The sequence below is a fragment of the Chrysoperla carnea genome, chromosome 1 (assembly GCF_905475395.1).
Source record: "Chrysoperla carnea chromosome 1, inChrCarn1.1, whole genome shotgun sequence".
NCBI classification, from domain to species: Eukaryota; Metazoa; Arthropoda; class Insecta; order Neuroptera; family Chrysopidae; genus Chrysoperla; species Chrysoperla carnea.
In genome coordinates this window covers 122,289,888-122,310,987 of record NC_058337.1, presented here as the reverse complement: position 1 = coordinate 122,310,987, position 21,100 = coordinate 122,289,888, and the positions used below count along the sequence as shown (strand labels likewise).

Sequence of the window (21,100 nt, the reverse complement as noted above, 5' to 3'; positions counted from 1 at the left end):
CTCGGTAAATTAGAACGCTGTGAATATTTTCGCTTGTTTCAATTGTCCAATTTTTGTTTGAAATATTCCACTTACGATATGAATGAATTTAACTAACGATAAACAACGCCCAGTGCTCAAATTGTCATTTATTCAACAGGAATATCAATTCTGTAAATTTAATCGTCCTATTGAGCGAATTTGCATTATTGTGCAAAAGTTCGAGGAAAGAAACTAGGATTGGAGTAAAGTTTGGATCACCCTTTACTTTGTTCACCCCAACTCAACTTTAAATTATGGGAATAATAAAGAAATTAATCACATTCATACCTGACAATTACATGTAACCAACATTGCAATAAAAATTCCCTGCATTCCTTGACCCACATTAAATGCTATCCATAAAGCATCGGATTTTATAAATTTGGTTAAGGCGCCCAAAACGATTACTGTTGATAATAATACTGTGATCTGAAATCAAATAAAACACAATTAGAATTCTATTAGAGTATACAAAAGTTTTACATTTTGAAATATTTAGAAATAGATTTAAGGCCATAAGAACGGCTTGTATTAATTGGAAAACCACTTAAGTTGACTTCATGGTGATAAATATGGCAAAGAAATTGGGATTATGAAACAAATTTTTTTGGGATTAATGAAACAAACTCAGTTTGGAAAAGGCATGACATATAAATAATGACTGTGGAAATGAATGGTCAAATAAACCTGGTTCAACTCATTTCGAAAAGTGAAATGGTAAAATAATTAAGTAATTTAAAACAATAATTCAAAAGGACAAAGTCAACTCAAATATTTCAATTTCAATTAAAATATTTCAAAAAATTTGCCCCAAAAAAATGATAGTTCTCTAAGTATTCTTTTCATCTCATCTGATGTCCTTGACCATCACTTTGATACTGATTAAAGAAGGAGTGTTATAGGTTTAAAGTGTTTATCCGTGCGTCCGTGTGTTTCTCAGTGGCATCGTAGCCCCTAAACGGTCGAACCAACTTGATTGAGAACATTTTATAGCAAAGTTTTCAAAAATCGGCTAACAAGGAATAAATCGAATTTGTCGGGGTTTTTTAAATTTTGTATATTTCACTTATATGTTGGGTATATCTTTAAATTTTTTAACTTAATATTTTCTAGGAATTCGTCATATATCACTTTATGCACCAGTGCAATAAAATATAATATGATAAGATATGAAATATTTGATAACGTTTGATTTAACATCCCAAAGCAAGTGTTACCATGTGATATTTTTATATCGAATGTTTTTAGTATGATTTTCAATATAAAATTATTTTTATGAAAAACAAACAAATAATATTGTATTTATTTGATTGAAAAATAATATTATTATTTGAATAGTTTCAGTATAAATAAACTTAATATTGAATACTATTCATCTATATAAAGTTTATTGAATCATGTCTATAAAGTTAGCATCTGGTTTTTAACATATTTAAGTAACTATATGGGAAAATTTGTAGCTCTATGAACCCTGCACGGAAAAACGATCGGGGACACATTTTAAGGTTTTAAGGTTATTCCATAAAATAGTTAAATTAAATTGTATATTAAATTATTATTATTATTATTATTACATTTCTTAGTTAAGACTTCAATCAGATAATTTGTGTATGAAAATAAGTGTGATATTGAGGTTTGAGGTTTGAGGTTTTGCAATCGAAACTCACACAAATTTCGAAATCCTTCTAAAGTTACATCTTCGGCAATTTGTTTATTTATCTTGAATTATCAAAATCTTTCTTTTAACTAGTGGAATTACTTTTCCCTTAGACCCTTGAAACTGAACCGATTTTGAGGATCATGGCCTATTTTTAGTTGTTCCGGGTACGGAATGCTAGACTAGCCCTTGAAACATAGCTAAGAATACTCTCAATTAAATTACCTTATAGGCGAAACAAAAAAAATCAAAACAGGTCATCCGTTTAGGCTCTACAATGCCACAGACAGACAAACACACATAGCGGTCAAACTTATAACACCTCTTTTTTGATTCGGGGTTTGAAAATAGAATAGTGGATTTAATAAAGAGTGTAGATAGGATACGATTTACCGGCTCGTATAGGTTATGTAACTTTCAAGGAATATTATTCCGTACTAAAAAGAGTATGATAGCTTTATTGACAAGATCGTTGTTTGTCGATATTTTTTTATCGATCTAATAAATATACATTTGCAATGGTTAACGTTTACACCAACTAAACTATCAGATACGTTCCCACGTGGAATTGATTTGATGTTTATATACCATATCATGTAGGGTATGATGTAGAACCAAGTCTACAATTTAATGCTATTTATTAGACATCATTTTGTTGTCAAATCAGGGTATTTTATCATTTTATGTGATTTTGTTTACGTATAAACTTTTTTGTGAAAAACGAAAAAGATCGATACTTCTGTGTGGGCTTTCACAAGCTGGCCATTTTCTATTGTTTTATGAATCATACTCAACGTAAATTATTGGTTATTATATCATACAAGCGACCGGCCACGTCTTTGCACGGGAGCAATGCTGATACTAAATATATTACAGAATGCCTTTTTATACAAAAATGTGTTTATTTACGACATCACATTAGAAAACTCTAATATTATGCATGTATTATACATAATATCTGGATGACCGAGCTTTGCTCGGTTATTCGCCAATAGCTGTCAGCAAGAGTCATATTTTTCACTTTTGACTACTCAAACGCCTCCTTTTTGTTATGTTATAGTTTGCATTGTATTTCATTAACTACATTATACACCAATAAATGTCTGATGAATTTTTCATGAAAAGACGGATATAACGACATTTCTGATAAATGAAACCTAGCTAGATCGACTTATCGCCCCAAAAAACCCCTACATACTCATTTTCATGAAAATCGTTGGAGCCATTTTCAAGATCGTGGATATATATATATATATATATATACGGGGTGTTCCAAACCACCCGTCCAGGCTGATTATTCTGAATAGTTTTCAAAAAAAATTGAAACGAAAAAACACGTATCAAATATTTTTTGAAACTCTATCTAACCATACCAAAAACACCCTCCACCCTCAACCCCTGTTAGGGGTAGGGGGTGTAACTTGAAAAAATCAAATGGAAACCCCTATTTTTTTCTGCAGATTTGGATTCTTCAGAAGAAAAGACAAACATTTTGTCTAAGAAATTTTTCCCGATTTTCGGTAGATCACGCTACAATCGACAAAAATCGTTCTTTTAGATTTGGCATTAGAATTGCAGTTCAAGTGAAGGCGAGAAAAGTTTTTTGAGTCGAGAATAGTTATTTTCAATTTTGTTTTTGTTTTTTGAAGAAAAGACTATTCTGTTTTTGTTTTTCATATTTTATTATGATTTAGAAAAATTATTTTTGTAAAAATGTTTTTTTTTTTTATTTTGGAAAGTCTGAAAAAAAATTAAATCTAAAATGATTCATATCTAATTCTTTCTAAAAGCTTTTTTTAGCATCCTCCCAATTGTCCAGTGGTTTACCTCAATTACCGCAATTCGACATTTTCGCTTCTCTTTTATTTTCGTTGAATTTCTAACTTTTGTGTTGCTTTTGTTTTGTTTTTGTTTTGGTTCTGTGTGTTTGTGTTTTTATTTTTATTTTTACTTTTTCGTTTTGATTTTTGTCATTGAACGGCGCAATTCTTATGCCAAATCTAAAAGAACGATTTTTGTCGATTGTAGCGCTATCTACCGAAAATCGGGAAAAATTTCTTAGACAAAATGTTTGTCTTTTCTTCTGAAGAATCCAAATCTGCAGAAAAAAATAGGGGTTTCCATTTGATTTTTTCAAGTTACACCCCCTACCCCTAACAGGGGTTGAGGGTGGAGGGTGTTTCTGGTATGGTTAGATAGAGTTTCAAAAAATATTTGATACGTGTTTTTTCGTTTCAATTTTTTTTAAAAACTATTCAGAATAATCAGCCTGGACGGGTGGTTTGGAACACCCAGTATACAAGAATTGCTCGTTTAAATATATAAGATTAACTTTCCCCTTAAAACACTCTATCTAAGTTTTAAAGATCTAAGCATACATAAGGACAGACAGCGGATTTTAAACTATGTAGTGATACTCAATGTAAATCATTGGTTATTGTTGAGATACTTTTTATATAAAATTCCAGCTTTAAGCATAACGGTAAATTTAAGGATGAAAGGTGTCAAATACTTATAGTGATGTACCGTGAATCTAATAACATAATATTGATACTTGCTAAAATATATTATAGGTAATATTTTAAGAAATCATGCCAATGTAAATTTTCTTTCAAGGTACCACACCTTCCCCAACAACATTTTATTACTGTTTGTATATTTGCATTTCATTAGTGTATTAAAAAATTTTTTGTATAGGCTACTACTTCTATCTATCTACTATCTATCTATATATAGCTACGATCTTCTTGTACCCTAGAGTTTATACTTCGAGGGCAAATAAAAAAGGAAAGGCGTTAAAACGACAACTACTCGTCATTATTGAAGTGTAGTAAATCCATGAAAAAAGAATAAAATTTATATAGCATATAGTATTAATATCGTTAGAAGCACGGAAAATTCAGGTGAAATATCCACCCAGGCTCAATCTATTAGCCCCCAGCAGGGTGTTTCACCAGAGTATCTTTGCAAATTGAATTTGTCAACTTGAATTTTTGACAATTTGAACAATTAGAACTTATCGCGTTTATCCTGTGATTACACTCATCCTGTAGTTTGGCGAGTTTTTTGGCTCTTATATTCACCTTGCGATAGCGTCCCCCCTTTTATTCGCGGGTTGGCCATATCTCTAATGGGGACGAGCAAGTACCGTTCTTGTAGGTTTTTTGCGCTTGCGTTCAACCTGTGGTGGCGTTGAGAATATAATTCTTCAAGGTTCTCTTTTTTCAAGGTTCAAATTTAAAAGCTCTAATTACCAAAGTTTAATTTTCAAAGTTATTTTGGTATGGAATCTCAATCAGAAGTCAAACATAAATTCCCAAAATTTAAATTATTTGACCGTATACCTCCCGGACTAATAGGTATTATTTATACAATATTAATAATTAATATTTACTCTATAAATCACTCGATACTTTTATCAAATACATAAATATCACGTGCAGATTTAATTCGAAAAAGGTTACCGAAATTACTATAATATTTAATTTATTATACAATAGTAAAGTATAACCTCGTTTGAAACGTGAGAATCGGTCCGACATAAGAACCGGTACTAATTACCGATTTTTTTATTGGAGTGAACAAGTTCAAAAAGTTTTCAAGTTTTCTTCAGATTTTACCGATTTAATCCTGTGGGACTATAATAACTACAATTAAAGTAGACTTTATTTGTGGGGCCAAAACTATCTTCGTAGGCTAAATTATATAATTGTTAAAACATAAAATTTCTAAATTTATTTATTTATTTTTTTATCAGAGCCAACGGTTGATTTGATATGAAGTCTGTAACCACTGCAGCCGTGTTAAGAGTTCCTGAAATTATGCCGAAAACATCAGAAGTTGGAGGAAGTATTATGGAAATATATCGCAGAGGGTATCGCAACAGTTTTCAGTGGAGGAAGTGTTTATGCTCTGTCGAAAAAAGAAAAATATACTTTGAATTTTAATCGTTCTGTAATTTATTTTATTTTTCAGGCAATTCTATATGAAGTTAGAATATTGAAGCAGAGCGGTTGAATAACGGCTAGTAAATAAATAAATAAATAACACAAAACTTTTCAATAGTAATTTTTTAAAAGGCGTCGAACCGTAACACAAAGAAAACGATAACAAATTATTTAAACATGTATTTATACACCACAGCAGCTATGTTTTAAGTTTCAAATGTCTCATGAGATAAGAACAAAAGTATATCTACCTATATACACGAGTGAAGTTTAATGTCTTATGAGAAAAGTACGATCGTAACATGAAAACCATGTCAGATATTATTCTAATTCCCATATGTTGGCTTGTCAAAATCAAAATATAACAAGCTATAAATATATACCCAACCTAACCGAATCGTGCATTTAATGTATCTAATATGAAATGTTTGTTATATTCCTGCCAATAATTCTGGAAGAGTTATGTAAGTAATAGAAATAATTAAAAAAATTGGTAATTATGAACAGAAATAATTTTTGTGTTTTAGAGCAACAAGAATTATTCAAATAAACCGGGCAGTATTCGCTTTGCACAGGTAATTATTATTAATTTTTTACAAAATTCGTAGTTTTGAGAATGGTTTGAAGTGCTCTAGAATAATTAAAGAGAATTGAAAAAAATACACTCGAACCAGGACTCGAACCCGGACTTCTTGGATTCATGTCAAGAATAATTTGGAAAACAAAGTATATACAGATGGTAGAAAGGGGTGGCTAAATGGTAGAAAAAGTTTTTCTCTGTGTTTTACAAACAAATGTTAATTTTAAGCCATGCATTAAGTCGTTATGAATGTTATTTTATACTTTTTTCTATTGCCTATGATTGTGTACTTCTCTTTGTAGGTTCCGTCAAAGGACTTAATATATTTGTAGGCCACTACATTTTTGTTCATAAAATAGCTCAACTTTCAAGTGCATTTCGTGGCCTTCAAGTGTTCATAATAAAACAAATAGTCGTTAAACTGACATGTGTTAGGCGTAGATCTGAGAAAACGGCTCATGAAATATCTAGGCCAGAATTAGCATTCAATTTTACTAATATCTATTAAACATTTCTGTAAAAAGTAGTCGGTTGTTGATAAATTTTTATACCCTCGTTTTCTCGACATGTGGCGAGTGGAGGTCAGGCCAAACGGCCCAAAATTTTGATTGGCCACTATTATTCTCTCTTATAATATTCAGTTATCTTGCATTCAAGAAAGAAGCAAATGGTTGTTTATAGTTTTCAATGGGTCGTTTCTTTGACATGTTTTCCGTTCTCCACAATTTCCAAAGTTTTCGTAAATATAAACGTTGTAGGTTACACTGAAATGAAGCTACTCACGAAGTTTCGTAAGAGTGTTATTCACGAAACCATACCCCCTCCGTACTGTATTATTCTTACTGTTAGGGACACTTCATAAAGTTAGTTTCTTTACTTTTTTTTCTTTTAGTGATTTTAATTAACCATGAGTTGGCACTAACTGACTTTCATCTACCAATCATATTCATCGTTGCGGAAACTATGAGCCCGCCAATGATAAGCGTCTTGAATTGCATAAGTTGGTTTTGCCCACTTGTTTGAATCGGTCGATCCATGCCATGGATCGACCGATGTGTGTTCATAATTTTTTATTTTTAAAAAAAATCATAATTAATTCGTTTTTCGATCTGAATAGATCATTTCTTTCGGTTGATTTAATTAATCAATCTAAAAATTTAATTTAAACATTGTCGAGTCAGTGATTCTGTTTTCTTTTCAAAGTTTCAATTTCAAGTTTTTATTTTTCAATGTAGAAACGCGTGGTTTTCTACATTTAAATTTGCTAGTTAACAATGTGTTAAAGTTTAATTTCGAAATCGATATTTATCTTGATAATCAAGTTTAATTTTGGATTTAAATTCGAATAGTTCTCAGTGAACCATGTGTTTTTAGTGCAGTGCATTAAACATTTTACATATTTTTCCCGCCATTGAGGGATTTAACGCACATTGCAATTTTCATCAATTAAAAGTCAATAACCAACAGCAAAAAAAGGCGTGAACAAATTCAACGTAAAGGTTTGATAAATCATCCCAAATTCCCTTTTTCCTGAGTTTTATCCGATCAAACCTTTAAATAACAACTTCATTATCTGACTAGTGTCAACCTGGAGAAAAAACTGGTGAGTACATATATTTTTTTTCATACAGTCCAACAGCTCTCAAACGTTCTTAAAATTCGCTAAGTGTTGGGAAATATTTTAGTTTTTCTTAAACCAGCGACCATCGCCCCAACACTTACAAAACAACTTTTGATATGTAATCTCTATGGCAATGGTAGATTATGACGTCACGAAGTGTTATTTTCCGTTCTTTCTATTTATAAATTTAAGCCCTTCATATTTTCGTAGTTATTGATGTGATCCAAAAAATGATTTCACCCGATGTTTTGGCTCGGTAACGAACGTCCTTTGAGGCAATAAAAAAAATTTAGGACAAAGGCCCATTGATTATGTTTTTTTGTTACGAGTTGACAGTCTAAAAGATAAAAACTCAATTTCGATCATCTTTTATTTTCTTGTAATAATTATTGGCAAGAATATAGCTAACTTGATATGCTGTTACAATTCTTTAAAACTTGTAATTGTCATGATGACGTAATTATCGGATCAACTCTTTTATTACGAGTTACGATTATATGACTAAATTTTCAATTTATCCTATCAAATAGTTTTTATCAGAGATTATTGAGAATCATTTATTTTCACTAGAAATTTATGGAAAAAAACTTTTGTTATTCTTATACATATATTTCGTTTTGTTTCCCAGAAAATGAATTTCTTCCAACTAATTATTTTGTGTTAGATGGTTTCCATTTATGTTCGGATTATTCATACTAGCAGGCGAAGAAAGATCATTATTCATATCATATTCCTATTAATAAGGTACTAATTAAAATTGTAATCTATGAACGGATTTATGGACCTAATTGTTTTAGAGAAACTCACATATTATATTATGTAAAGCAAAAGGGTTAATCCAAATAAACACCGTATTATTTTATAGAAAAACAAATATAATTAACAGTAACAAATAACGTTTAGTATAAGCTGGATTTAGCTCATTAATTTACAAAATTTATTTTACATTTTGAGGTTCATGGCACCAAGAAGATAAGAAGAATACGGAATTCCTTTACAAATAGAAATAAAAAAAACTTGGTAAAGTTAGAGAATGATTTTGATTTGATATGGCCTCCATGATCTACCAAAAGCTAGAAAAATGTCATCAATTCAAAATTATTAGTTATAAGTATTGGTTATTATTTCGTTCGCGGTATTCTTAGGGTAGCTAGTTCGATTCCCGTCGTCACAACAAAAATTAATTTTATTAATAAATATGATGGGCTGTTGTAGTGCATGGTATAGGCATGAAGGAGGTGCATTCAGCAGAAAATAATTGAAGAGCTGATAAATGAAATTATCAGCGGAAAAGGTGGTAAAATACATATATGGTAACACTGGGCTCTGTAGTCTAAGTGTGTCCTTCGTGGACAACCAATATAACCTAACCATTGGTTGCTAGCGTATTTTCTTCAAATTTTGAAACGACAGTTTTTCTACGTAAAATTTAAAATGCCAGTAGGTAAAATCTTCAACAATTTAATTTAATTTAATTTAATTAAAATAATTTTTTTTTAAGTGAAATTAATATTTGGTTTAATTTAAATTTCCACACTGAATGTCAACATTGCCTGATTCAATAATAACATTCCACACTGTCTACGTAAACGGTACGGTCATACAAATATAGATAGATACTACTAGATACCTGCGTATAGTCGCATCAATGAATACATTAAAAAAGCAATCTTAGAAAATCCTCAAGAATAGCTCCGATTTTGATGATTTTTTTTCAAATATTTCTCTTTCCATACTGTTTAAAATCAGGAACTTTTACAGATGGGAGAAATAATCTGAGGGGGAAAAAGCAATGGCTGATATATCAACGCCCAGCCTAAATCTCTAATGATAGAAGTGTGAAATATTGAGAAGATATTGCTTTTATACTGCAAGTGACATTTAGGAAAGATTTTTTCGAAATTCATCCCCTAAAAGGGTGAAATAGTGAATCAAAATATTTACAAACCGTCATTCACTACTTAATCAATTTTAAACATGCTTTGACCTATAGAAATTGCTACATTATTAGCAAGAAACATGGGCTGTATTTAATTTAAAAAAAAAAGTGACTCAATGCAACTCAACGCAACTCAACGCAACAAAAGTTAAAATCTATTAAATAGTAAACAAAAGAGGAATTATTTGAAGGTAAGGGACTTGAACACTATAACGTGGATAACTGCTAGTTTAAACAATATTTGCGCAACTTACAATTACTAATTGATTTTTTTATTTAGATAAATATTGTTGTATTAAAAATATTGTTTAAACAATATAATAAATTACTAACAGTCATCTACGTTATAGCATTCAATTACCTTACTTCATCCTTTATTTCACCCCTTTACGAAATGAATATCGAAAAATCCTGTCTAAATCTACCGTATAAAATAAATCTCTCGAAATTTCAAACTTCATTCATTCGTGATTTATAGGAGGGCGTTGATATATCAGTCGAGACTTTGTATTTTCGGCCCTCAAATTATTTCCCCCTCTGCCAGGTTTGTGATTTTGAAATATAAAAAAAGAAACATTTAAAAAAAAATCATCAAAATCGAAGCTGTACATGAGGATTTCCGCGTAAAAATGTTTATTGATGCGACTATATATATTTTAATAAAATGTTGATGATACTTAAGTGAGATTTGTTTGTATGAATAAATTATAAGTTTATATTTAAATTATATGTTTATATTTTCAGACAAATTCTATAAATATTGAGTGGAATTTTCAACAAAATGTTAAGAAACTACATAGTTCGTGCATTTAGCCCGATAGCTTCAATGAAAGTGGCTTAAATTTTGTTCGTAGAAAATCCTTCCTGAATATAGAATCGAGGCGGAAATTGGTAAATTTATTTTGAGTATAAATATAACGTTTTCCTAAAATTGTTGTTTTTCTAATAAATTAAAGTAAACATTTTTTTATTTGATTAAAGTAAACATTTGATTACAAATTTTCAGAATTTTTTTTTAGAAGAATAATTAGAATTCATTCATAGTTTATTTATTTTGTCAACCAATATACCTCTATATACAGGGTGGTCCAAGTTCAAAGAGAAGGGGCTATATCAACTGTACAAATATGGACAATTTCTCAAAGTCAGAAAGCGCCTTTTTCTAGATACAAGTTATGGAAATTTTAGAAAAATTACATTTATGTGAACAGCTGCTTAGAAAAAGTGAAAATTTAGAACACAATGATTCAAGCATGTGGCATTGCATAACGTTATTTGCTACAAATGCAATGCAACTAAAGATGTTTCTTTCGATACGGGGTGATATCAATCCTTTATCTGGATCACTGGTTTTCACATGAAGAATCCCGAACTGATCTTGTCAAATTTTCAATTTTTCTAAACAGCATTTCAATACAATATTCACAAAATATCCTATTTTTTCAGAAATTTCAACACAATATATCTAGAAATAGACGCTTTTCCGGCTTCATATTTAGATATTATTTTACTATTGTAACATTATCTACCATTTTGAGCAAGTCCCGCTTTGCTTGGCAAGATTATTTTCTTTACTTGCTTTAACTTTGACCACCTTGTATAGTTATTAGAATTTTCTCTACCATTTTCAGTAATATTTATTCAGATGCTCTATTTATTTTTCAAGCTTTTCATATTGAAAATTAAATAGTACATATATATATGAGTAAATAAAATAATATTTATTTTTTGAAAATTCTGCATACAGTAGAACCTCGATTAGTTAAAAACTAAGGAAATCTTAAATAATTTGTGTTATCAAGATATACTTTGCAACTCAAAATGTCACAAATATTTGCCTTGTTGCGATAGTGATCGTTTATATTTCTATTAGTTTTCTAGAGACTTTTTACAACGTTTAGTAAGAGTATATGTAAGAGTATACTTTACCTAGCTATAGTCAACTCTGACTAGTACATGTTGATGAAATTTCAAATCTTTTCGGTTTTAATCAACTTTTACTGAAACGACCAGTAACAGTTGGCTTTACCTAGGAAGAGTCAACCCTTATAAGAGAATCAACTTTTCCTGTAACATATACAAAAGAATTAGGTTCAATTATTAATAAAAATGTAGATGCTTTAAAAGTTATTGAAGTCGACAAAACATTACTTCAAGTAACTGTGGCCCAATATTCGTTTGAGTTAAAGAGGCTTTGAATTTTAAGTAAAAGACGTTTTCGACTTGATGGGAAAGGAACATAAAATTGTATTAATTTATTTTTTTTATCGAAGTTCTACTGTAATAGCCTTTAAAGGTTTTGTTAGTATTTTGTACCTGTGCAATATATGGTATTAATAATTGTATAAAATAAATATTGAATTTATTAATTGAGAAGATTTTTAATTAAAATATCATATGATATTGATATTATTTTTAAGAAATATAATATTTTATATTTCCATTTAGTTTTATCATTAAAATGAAACTCTATTACGAATTTATTTAACTTCGTAAATCTAAAGATAAACAATTATTATTTACATCTAGAAATAACGGGTGCAGTTTTCGTATCATACTATATTATATTAGTCCAAAAAGGTAAATTTTGGGATAGTTCCTGAGAAAAAAGTCATAGCCACATATTGTATTCTTCCTATCATTTTTCCTTTCTAATTTTATGGTATTGTTATGGATTCGTTAACCATTCGAAATTGGTATCAGAAGAAAGATAATTTAATTACAAACATAATGGTTATAATTGCTAAAAAAACACCGTAAATATAGAAAAAATTGATTAAAATTAATTTAATTAAAAATAACTATGAACGCTTTTCGATAGAAAAACTATGATAGAAGTGTTTAAAAATCATTAAAATTTCATAAAAATATGTCTTATCAGATGAGTGAAGATCGACCTTATAACTCTATGTCTCTAAGGTCCTATGATCTATGGTCTCTGAGATCAGTCAAAAGTGAGACTGAAATTTCAACTTTTGTCTTAGTTTCGGTCGAAACCGAAGTCAATTATCATTTTTTTCCAGTTACGCCCTGGTAAAAAACACAAGTATTTTCAAGTCATTGATAACTATCTTATTTTTTGTGAGCAGCTTCATTTTAATTAGAAGTCCAATTTTTACATCTACAAACATTTTTGTAAATGATATTTTTTCTTTCACACGGCTCGGAGACTTTTGAATCACACACACAAACTTCACTTTGACGGATATCTGTTTTTTCGAAGATAATGGAATAATAAATTAACTACCATGCTGATGGAATTATCTGGAAAATAATGAAATATGGTAATGGTACCATTAATTAATAATCATAAAAAAATTGGTTACTAACAACCATGTAGAACATACTTGTGGTCGAGAATAGAGAAAATTATTCTACTAATTAACCACATTAGAAACCTGTTTGTTGGTATGTTAAGTTAATATGATGTGGTTTTGTGTAGGTAAAGGTAGGTTCTATGCAGTTAGATAACCCAAGAAAAGGTTTTCACTAATTATTAATTCTTCAGAACCATACTTGTGGTTGAATTAAAACAGTTTTTGGATGACCCAAAATATGATATACATTTTTTTTCAACTTTTTTATTTTCTCAAAGACAGATATCAAAAATATAGTCACATATCAAAAACGACAAAATTAAAAACGAGATATCAAGCTGAAATTTTAATAGCGTGCTCAGCCCGTAAAAAGTGAGTTTGAATTCGTAAATGAGTAAATATTGGATCTTCGATCCGTAGGGCCTATCTTGTTAGCCGTTAGAGATATAAAAAAAGGTTTAAATGAAAAAATTTTCCTTATAAAAAAATTAACTACTTTTTTTTTTGAAGCATTTTTTTGAAAACATCCTTGTTGAGGGCGCAAATTAGGACAACATTTAGTGTACATTTTCGCCCAAAGTTGTAAAAGATAGAAAACTGAAAAAAGATTGCAGGTAGCTTCAACTAATGGTCTTGTGAAATATTCTCTATACTATAAAAATAGATTTTTTAAACTTTTCTAATTTATTAAAAATAATGAAAGCACTGCATTATGCACATTCAATACTTCCTGTACAGGGTATTTCAGCAATTAACTTTGTCAATTGTTTTCACTTTCTTTTAATCGGCAACTCAACTAGTTTTATCTTTCAAATATTTTTGTAGGTATTTGTAATAAAAATTTTTCTGGTCAAAAAGGCAAAAAAGGTTTTATATACAAAACCACGCTAGAAGTGTAAAGTTTTTACTCGTGTCTACTTATCAAAATCTACATCTCTACAAAGGTGCAAAAAAGTGGAGAAATCTGTTTGAAATGACTGTACTAATATGCAAATACATATAATGAATAGTACATTCATTTGATTTAGATTTGAAACATTTTTTAATCATATAATGGTGCATATTGAATGATGATATGTTTTACATATAATGGTTTGAACCTATTGGGCATTATAATATACGGACCAATAACATACATTTCATACATGTATTCGTTGTGTGCGTAGTCATGGTAGGGACAATAAAATCGCTGCCAGCGCTTCCAGTGAAAATTTTACCGTTAAAGGGGGCTGTTATGACTAATTTGCAGTTCTTTACATGTTAATGTTACAGAAATGTCAAATTTAAATTATTGAAAAACACTAATGAATTAAACTTCATGCATTAAAAATTGTGAAAATAAGAAATCAAATTGCACAAATATTATTTTTCAAATATAAATTATCATAATTATTTATTTAAATTTGTGAGACAAAAATATTAAATTTTCAATGTAAATCTTAAATGCAATCCATACAATTATATATGCATCCATACAATTCTATAATTAAAGTAGTGTATCGTTACCATGGAAACGAAACTCACGCACGGAGCGAATACTAGTTAATATTGTGCAAATCAAACTATACAGCGTGATCCAAGTTCAGAAAGAAGGACTTCATGGTAGATAAGGTTTCAATAATATCAATTATCCAATACACTTAAAGCCGTGAACATGTTCCTTTCTAGATACAGGTTAGTTGTTAGTTGTATTAGATAAGTCTATGGTGGTAAATAACGTAAGCTAGCGGTAGACATATGGGTGTGCCATCGCCTCGTTTCGGAAAAAAAAATCTCTAGCGCCACTGATTTTATTGCAATTACAATAATGTTATGCAATGTTGAGGTAGCGTATGGAAATACGGTTCGGATACATGACTTGTAAAGTCGATGCTTCAAACGTTCATCCAATTGACTCCACATCTTGAGTAATAGGAATAATCCTAAATAGGATGCGTTTCCGAGGGTAAGATGCTTTTTGACTTTCTCCGTCTAATCCAACAATCATTTAACGAAGTTCTGTTGATCTAACTTGGATCACTTTGTACCGCTAAACTATTTACAATGGTATGTTATTAAAACCTGGTACTTGAATTAATAATTACCCATTACTATATACAATTATTATGTATTAACCGTAAAGTATATAACATACTCATTTATATATACTAATAATTATAAGTACGAGTACATATTGTTTGTACGTGCATACTTAAATAAATGAAAATTGAAATAAATTTTAATTATTACCCATATTTAATATATGCATATACTTAATATATACAGTGGAATGTATGGAATCTGTATGGAATTAAAATATTATAATGTTAAAAGTGTGTATCTCGAATAGAATAATAAAGAACTATTTTCTAGGGGAAAATGTATATAACGTATATAATACTTAGACACTGTGTGTGTACATATACTTAATACACATACATACACAACTGCCTATTAATAAGTTTTTGTTTGTCTTTTCAATAAATTCAAAATAAATTTCTTAATTTTTCTAAACCATTGTTAACCCCTAAGAACTAAAAAAAGAAGTGCTGTAAGTTTGACCTATGGTGCTAAGTTTGGCTATGGGTGTGTTTTTGTCTGCCTGCCTGTGACATCGTAGAGCCTAAACGGATGAACCAATTTTGGTTTTTTTTTTGTTTCGTTTGAAAGGTAATTTAATGGAGAGTGTTCTTAGCTATGTTCAAGTGCAAGTTTCAAGTTCCGTACCCGGAACAATCTAAACGGTGTTATAGTAATAGGTGCAAGTATACAAAAATTTAATTCTAACTAACTGATTAAAATTGCCTTAGTACTAAAATATAATTTACGGATACCTTGCTCCGTATTAAATCTGTTTACAATGTTTTAGTATTGTACACTGTTGTCACAAATAGTCCACAATTATAGGAGCGTGTTTTGATGTACTTGACTTTAACGAGTGAACTACCTTAAATCTGTACTGAATTACATCATATAGGGTACTTTAAATTCAATCATTCGTATATATTAAATTAATTATGGTAACAATCTAGAAAAAAAGAGTATCTGATTTTTTCTAAAATTTATCGGCGAATTTATTAGTTGAAACGTAACGAATAGATAAAAAAATAATAATTTCGAATTATATCGTATCTAATATGAAAATTGAATTTGTTCAATGGATTTTGCGGGATATAGATCTCTATAGATTTTGGAGTAAAGTTTTTCCTTTTATTATCTTCTGAAAACTCGTATACACGCTATCCACGAGATCTACCAAAGACATATTCCATGTAAGTGAATTTTCGATTATTAAGGAAATAAAAGAATTCTACGGAAATAGTTATTCAAGTGACTTATAGTTATACTGCGCCTTTTTCATCAATCTTTATAGTTTATAATTGTGGTAGTACTTAATTGAAATACAATTCGAAGAAATTCATAAAGTTGATTTAATTTATTTAATGAAAATTCATTTTTAAATTCTTAGAAATTCAATAATTTTTTTTTCTACACCAACAACATTTAACTTGAAAAATACACCGAGATATGATAATATTCATTGATTTTTACTTCGATAACTTATTTAAAAAAATGATCATTTCTTGCATTAAAGGAATCCTTCTGTCACCCGGCAATCTTTGCTAACATAGTTTTTTTCTTATGTTTAGTTAACGAAGGATTTATAGATTTACCAGGAGTTTCTATTTTTCAATAAATCTTACCTCTTATATAAAAAATATGAAAATGTGAAACATATATAGTTGAATGATGAAACATATAAATAAACTAATCTATTGGGTATATAACTTATACAATATTAGAAAATTGCCTAGATTAGAGTTAATTCTAAGGATTTTCTTTATTTTTCACAATCTATGTACAGGGTGGAAACACAGGACTGTCGAACGTCATTAATTGAGCTGCGGAACAAGTGACTGTAAACCTGGCAGCGGTACCGTGATATAAGAATATTACAAGGAATTGTGATACCGATGAATTTGCCAGTAATGGCACAAGACTGATACACACGCATCAGTGGGCATCCGGGATTTCCGTTTTCGAACTGTAAGTTGCCCTTGAATAAGAGTATTTTAAGAAAGGTCGATTTTAGATGGAAAGTGGAAAGTGGAACGCACTTGTGGTACTATAAGACAAATATGGTCTGAGTACAATTGTGGGCGTACTCAATATATGAATCTAGAAAGAAACTAGAACACAAATTATAATATAACTATTGTTCTGTAAGACGTTCATCGATTTATAATAGAAAAAAAAAAACAACAAGCTAATGTTTAAACTAGTTTAAAATAGATTCTAATAAAATATACATGTAGCATGTAAGCACTTTAAAGTGAAATAGAAAAATTCGGTTCATAAATTTTGTAAAATTTAAAGCAATATCATCAAGGTTTATGCCTTCAACTCATTCGTTTGATTTTTTATTCGACTGCGCCAGAAGGAGGGCTATGTTTTTCGAGTGTATGTCCACACGTATGTATGTATATTTCTGTGGCACGGTTCGTAACCTAAACGAACTTCCTAGATGTGTCGAGTAGATTCATAATTGTGAGAATGACACTGACTTATCTTCAAAAATAAAATCAAAAAACCTACCGAGTATGGGGTACTTATCATTGACTAGATATTAAAAATCGATTAAGGTAGGAATCGATTGAAATTTTTATCACAAGTTTTTTTTTAGTTTACTGAGTACAATTTCTATTAAACTATCGAAAGTATACGAACAGGCTCGAAAATAAGTTCATATTTTTTTTGCTTACAACCTTTACGCCCGTGATGAGAATAATGCTCACAATTTCTGAAGGCCTTGAAAAAAATATAGATAGGTTGAAAAAACCTGAAAAATTCATAATTATATGAAGGTAGTAATAGTGTCAACCATATATACCATTTGAAAAATAAAAGTTATTTATGTTATTTTAAATCGAGCGTGATCAAAATGTAGTTCACATAGTGATTTCAACAGTCGCTATCCATTAAAATCTAAACCGACATTCTCAGTTTAGTCCATTTTAAACAATTGTTCAACATGTAAAGTATACAGATAATTCTACTAAGTTTATATAATCCTGAATTTACAGTTAAACTTATTAAAAGGTGTGGTTTTAAATTACGTGGTAAAAGCTCTATTTCAAATGCAACAATAATGTGTAATAAAATAGTTATTTACACAACGATAATTACTTTACCAATGAAATAAAACACATTATTATATATACAGAGAATGTCAAGAATTTAACTTGAACTTTTGACCAAACGATTATACCTCTACTTTTTGTAAAAGATAGTATTTATTACTCTATTAAAAGTTCTTAGGTGGCCAAAAAAGTACATTAGAAATATACTTTTAAAGTACATTTGAAATGTAAGTATTTTATATAATTAATCTAAATTAGTAAAAGCAGTTTTTAAAGATTATTTTTACTACTGTGTAATGTTTTAACACAAAAGTCCAATAATATGGAAATTAAAAAATTAAAGAAATCTCCCACACAAAATCGAGTGTAATCGATTAGATCATGGCAGCGTACTTATTTTTTAACCGACTTCAAACAAAAACGGAGGAGGTTATCAATTCGACTGTATTTTTTTTTTATATTTGTTACCTTATATCTTTCGACTGGGTGAATCGATTTTGATAATTCTTTATCTGTTTGAAAGCTGGTGCTTCCCGTGTGGTCCCATTTCATTTTGTTTCAGTTCTGTTAGCGAAATTCATGAGAAAATCATAAAAGTCTTAAATTTGCATTAAGTATGCACGACAAGAGGACGAATAACTCAATATCAAACCAACCGATTTCGATGTTTCTTTTTTTAGTGACAAATTAGTTAGTGTACTTCAGATTCACTAAAAATCACAAAATAAAAAAAACTTTTAACAAAAAGAAAACCGACTTCAAAAGAAAAACTGTTCCAAAACAAATTAATTAATATGCACTAAAAAGTACAAAAATGACGATAATATAATGTAGTTAAAATTATTGTTATTTTTGGAGTCGGTGTCAGCCAAGCTAATGTAGCAAACTGTTCTGCCAGAGTTGTTTCCTTGGCTGACACCGACTCCAAAAATAACAATAATTTTAACTACATTATATTATCGTCATTTTTGTACTTTTTAGTGCATATTAATTTGTTTTGGAACAGTTTTTCTTTTGAAGTCGGTTTTCTTTTTGCTAAAAGTTTTTTTTATTAAGAAAATCAACTCGGTTGTTTGAGAAAATCAACACTGTCGATCCAAGAACATTGAAATAGTCGAAATTGGTTATTCCGTTTAGGGGCTACGCTGCCACAGACAGACACACAAATACACAGAAGGAAAGTCACGTTGAAATTATAACATCCTTCCTTCTTAAGTTCGGGGTTAAAAACAAGAATTTATAACAAGAATTTATAATACAGAACAGCTGTGTAATTTGATAAAGTGTTCGTCCCGTTCTCTATAACCACTGAAAACTAAAAGGTAATCATTGAAACGGCCGCATTAGCCAATTTATCCTGTAAAGTAAGAAAATATTGGTTCACCAGAAGACATTAGATATTGGGCATTGTATATAAAGGCATATAGTTGGCTTTGGTTCATTTTAAATAATTTTTCACTGTATATGATAGGTAGGTAGAAATAATAATAAGTTTTCCCTAAAGAATTAATAACTATATACATTCGAAACAAATTTGTAACCTTCAAATATGTTCCGATGCCTCTTTCAAGGTCATATTTAAATTGTTTATAAAGGGTGATCCAAATTCAGTTTTTATATTTAAAATTTTATAAATTAGAATGCTATGAATACTTTCGCTTGTTTCAAACGTAAAATTTTAGTTTGAAACATACCATTGACGATATAAATTCTTTAACTAACTCGGTAATTGGAAAAAATAGACCGAAAATTTTATAGACCCGAAGTATTGTTGTAATTACGAGTTGAATGGATTGAGTTTCTCGACTATAGAAGAGTTGGTTGGGTTCTGAAGGTCTTAGCCTTTTTTAGCGTTCAAAAATGGGACACTATTACAGAAATCTTTTACGGTCTATTTTTCCGGTCAATTTTTTTCCTAAATCCAACTAATTCTCAACAACGCTTAACGCTAATTGTTCACTTGGTCTATAGATATAACAATTCTGTAAGATCTGTGTATTGTACTGTTACGGGAAGAATATGGCCAATTTAATCTTTTTAGAGAGCAAACAATTTGCATGATTGTTCAAAAGTTCGACGAAACTGTAAGCAATGGAGATTGGGTATCGTCGTAGCGTGCGTTCAGGGAAGAATACGCCCTTGGATTTCTTATTGTGGGGATTTTTTAAGAGTCGCTTCTATATTAACAAACATGCATTTTGGAGCACCTTAAAGCTAATTTCCGTTATAGGTGAAATAACCCTCCGAAACTAGCGAAAAGCCACAGAAAAGTATCTAGAACGAATAAATTGCTAAATCATTTTACATTTTGTGTAATTTTAAATTAAAGTTAGGAAACCTAATTTGAATCACCTTTATATTTACCAAAAACTAGTTGAAAAAAAATCTTTTTTTTTTTTCACAATAAAGTTATTTATTGAGATTAAAAAAAAATAAACAAACAATTTAAAATGAGCGGAATTATAATAACATTTCCTTTTTAATTTCCTTTTAACAAAAATATACACCATTTTGTGTTGTGTTATAAAAACTGTGTGAATATAAATAAACAATCATAATAATAATAATAATCATACAATTTTGTAGCTATGGTAACTGATAATATTAAAAACAAATGAATTTTGTTGAGAACTATAGAAAATTATCATGTATGTGCCTTGTTCTCGATTCGATTAGAAGTATGAACAATAATTCTATAGGTGAGTTTTCTTGAATAATTTCTCGTATCATTTTCCCCAGTGATTCTATCTAACGTATTTTTTAATTGGATGCTCAATTTTTTACGTTAAATTAAAATTTTTTCAATTTAGAAATTTTAGCCATTTTAGTTACTTTTTAAAATTTACAAATTTGTTATTTTACACACAAGATCAAGCTTTAAAATCGCTGTTAGGGATG

At 29.6% G+C, this 21,100-nt stretch overlaps 1 protein-coding gene across 1 annotated transcript in view; it reads right to left on the bottom strand.

Annotated features, from left to right (window-relative positions):
* The window catches only part of LOC123294076 (adhesion G protein-coupled receptor E3-like), a 202,633-nt gene that overhangs the window by 527 nt on the left and 181,006 nt on the right, over positions 1 to 21,100 (bottom strand). The window contains exon 6 of the mRNA XM_044875152.1: positions 310 to 450. Within this exon, the coding sequence (XP_044731087.1) occupies positions 310 to 450 (141 nt within the window). The remainder of the gene's footprint in view (positions 1 to 309; positions 451 to 21,100) is intronic.